This window comes from Austrofundulus limnaeus, unplaced genomic scaffold, assembly GCF_001266775.1.
Source record: "Austrofundulus limnaeus strain Quisiro unplaced genomic scaffold, Austrofundulus_limnaeus-1.0 Scaffold367, whole genome shotgun sequence".
In the NCBI taxonomy this organism is placed as follows: Eukaryota; Metazoa; Chordata; class Actinopteri; order Cyprinodontiformes; family Rivulidae; genus Austrofundulus; species Austrofundulus limnaeus.
Window position 1 is genome coordinate 377,260 of NW_013952769.1, and position 3,103 is coordinate 380,362.

Consider the following 3,103-nt stretch of genomic DNA (forward strand, 5'->3'; position numbering starts at 1 on the left):
TGCATCGATTTGGTCTTAAATGTCATTATTAATGGTCTTAAAAGGTCTTAAATTTAACTTACTGAAAACTGCGTGAACCCTGATTAATGCTTTCATTTTTCTGTTTGCTCGGATCAGAGCATCAGCTGATGAGATTAATGTTAAAAAGGAAAAGCTTTAATTTCCTTGTTTATGTTMCTACATAAACGCTGGCAGATAAATAAACAATGTTGTCTGTTTTAATCTGCTGCACCTCTAAGGCCGGCGTCACACTACAAGAAAATCAGGCTGATTTTTCCCTTCCAACAATCTTAAGGAAGTCCAGATTATCATGATGGCTCTAAAGATAATCTGAGCAGATATTCCTGCCGTGGGTGGTGAGTTAAGAGTGATCTAGTCGGCTCAGAAGGACATCGGGACCGCTCTGACCTCAAATCAGGGATATTCAACATGTTTGATTTTTTGGTCTGATATCACAGTGTGTGTAGTGTTCACCTGAGCTCTCAGCCTGTTGAATGAGACGTGTAGCCAATCAGAAAGCGAGGTGATGTAAACACGGAGGGGATTCCAAAATACAGAAGACAAAAAAAAAAACTGTCATGACTCACCAGAAAGTCTGCTGGATGTTAAAAGTCCTATGAAAATGTTTTTCCTCTGGTAAAAATAGTCCACAAACGATCCACATTGTTTCTTCCTTGTTACAAATTTTTATTTACTCTGAACTCACGTCTCTCTGGAGGTCACGTGAGATTTTTCCTCGGACATCTGAATTCTCGCGAGATTTCAGGAAGTTTCGTGTGATTTAATATCTGACATCTGAATCATGAATGAAGTATCATTTCGTGTGTGGTGTGTTGTCTCTTGCTGTGTGGCTGTACACCACACACTGTAGGACCAAACCTGGTAGATCCAGGATTTTTTCTCCTCACATGTGGCTCTATCAGTCTTTGAAAATCAGCCGACTGGTTTAAAATCTTGTAGTGTGACTCAGCRTTAAGATGATTGTTTTTCCAACCCTTCAGCAGAGACAGAGACAGAAAGCGAGGCCCTTCAATCCTCGCCCTGAGCTTCAGTACAGAAGACAGGAGGTGCAGAGACGCCTGTACCGGCAGCCCGACCCACACAGAGGCCAGAACGGAACATCGGCCAGGAGACCCTTTCAGCTGCGACGGCAGTGAGAACACTTTGACTCTTACACATGCTGAAAAATACCACGAGGTGAGCAGTTGAAGTGAAACCTGCACTGTTTCACCTCTGTTCATGCAGAGCTGCTCCTCCTGCCCAGCAGACTCAGAGGGAGGCCCGCCAGGCCATGTTCCTGTTCCGCAGAGGCCTCAAGGTGCTTAAATGTTTTCATTTAGCTTCTTCAGCTGTCAGCACCCAGCCACTGACTCTGTGTCATTTGCAGGTACAAGCACAGGTGCAGAAGCCAAGTGCCTCTTCTCCTCCAGTGAAAACACGCCAGTAAGTTACAGCTTGTGTCGACCACATCTGGTTATATGTTACACTCTGATCACGAGCAGGAAATGAAACCAGGATGCAGGGTTATTATAGTTAATTAAAACTAACGAAAAACTGAAATTGAAAAAAACATTTTAATTAACTGAAATAAAGAAAAACTGTAATAAAATGAGAAAACAATAACTAACTAAAACTTTATATTCTTTTTACAAAACTAACTGAAATTAAAGATAGAATATTCTTAGTTTTAGTGTTTGTCAATTTATTTTGAGCTGTGTGGACTGTTTAAACAAATCGTAATTTGTAGTTTCACATTAGCTGTGGGCAGCTTACAACACCTCATGGTTTATAACAACACTTGTTTACAGTCTGCTGCTGCTCAGCATCGTCTGCCAAATGAGACAACAAAAGTTGGGAGAAAGCGACAACGTCCACTTTGAGATTTCTTTGAATATGACTGAGAGAAAAATTAAGCAAGTGTCTTGTAGTGAAAACAGGTGATAAAACAGGTGGAATACTTCTCAAGAGAAAAACTGCATGAATCAAGCTCACACAAGATGACTAGCTATGACTATCTTGATACGCTAGCTTCTCTCAGTAGCTCCCATGAAAAACAAACGGGTAGCATTGGGTTGAAGACGACTATTATCGTCGATAAAATAATCTCCCATGGTTTTAGTTGGCAAAACTGAGTTACGCAATTATTTTAGGCAGGTGTCACTATAATGGACTGTTTTAACTAGTGACCAAATAGCTGTTGGTTGGTTAGTTCACAGGAACCTCACAAGCTTTTTTTTTTAAATCAGAATCAACTTTGTCATTCAAACATAACATCAGCGATGCAATGTGGAACAGAATTGTGGTTAAGATCACTTTCTGCAGCTTGGAAATACACAATAGGAGAGATGAGTTTAAAAAATTGGTTTGATCTTATATTTACACAGAAACATAAAATCATATGCACAAAAACCACTCGTGACAGAAGCAGACAGCCTGGGCAGGGAGGGAGCTTAGGTCAGAACACATGAAATGGGGCCAGGAACCAGTGGAGTCGATGAGGGACATGGGTTCTCCGTTCTAGAACCGACCATAGCCCCCCAGAGTCCAGAGTCACATGATGTTATTTAGCTCGCCAGAGTCAAGAGTTCCCTCTCCTTGGCCTTGGGTTCATGGCCAGCACCAACACGGATGGGGTGATGGGGTGGGAGGGAATCAGGCCTTTGACATTCCATCCTGGGGAGTATTAGATAAGCATGGCAATCAAGGCCAAGGCACTGGGAGCCGAATAGATAAACACAATTGTTTGGGACAAAACAGCCTTGAAGTTTTCTGCTGTTTTTAATGTCTTAACTGCATCTCTGAAGTGTCGAAAAAAACTTCAATCAGCTGAATTTCGGGGTCTCTCGCCTCTTCACCGACTGAAGCTTCACCCAGATGTAATCCTACATGCCAGAGACTCGCTCCTGAGCTGTGATCCTCGTCAGAACCACATCCAGCTTGAGGTTTATCTCCCCCAGCAACTGAGTCTGTGGGCTTTCCAGCCTGGCACAAGCTTTCCAACGCGCCCAACAGCTTCTGAACCACTGTTGGGGTCGCTTCACTTTTCGATAAATCCGGACTCCGCCTCCTCTGATCAGCAGAAATCCAGTTATCATAAATCCAA

At 42.6% G+C, this 3,103-nt stretch overlaps 1 protein-coding gene across 2 annotated transcripts in view; it reads left to right on the plus strand.

The window, feature by feature from the left end:
• Positions 1-3,103, plus strand: part of si:dkey-17o15.2 (UAP56-interacting factor) — a 7,342-nt gene that overhangs the window by 2,052 nt on the left and 2,187 nt on the right. For both annotated transcript variants that reach the window (XM_014023408.1, XM_014023409.1), the window contains exons 4-6: positions 1,002-1,153; positions 1,246-1,318; positions 1,388-1,443. In XM_014023408.1, coding sequence (XP_013878862.1) covers positions 1,002-1,153; positions 1,246-1,318; positions 1,388-1,443 — 281 coding nt within the window. The remainder of the gene's footprint in view (positions 1-1,001; positions 1,154-1,245; positions 1,319-1,387; positions 1,444-3,103) is intronic.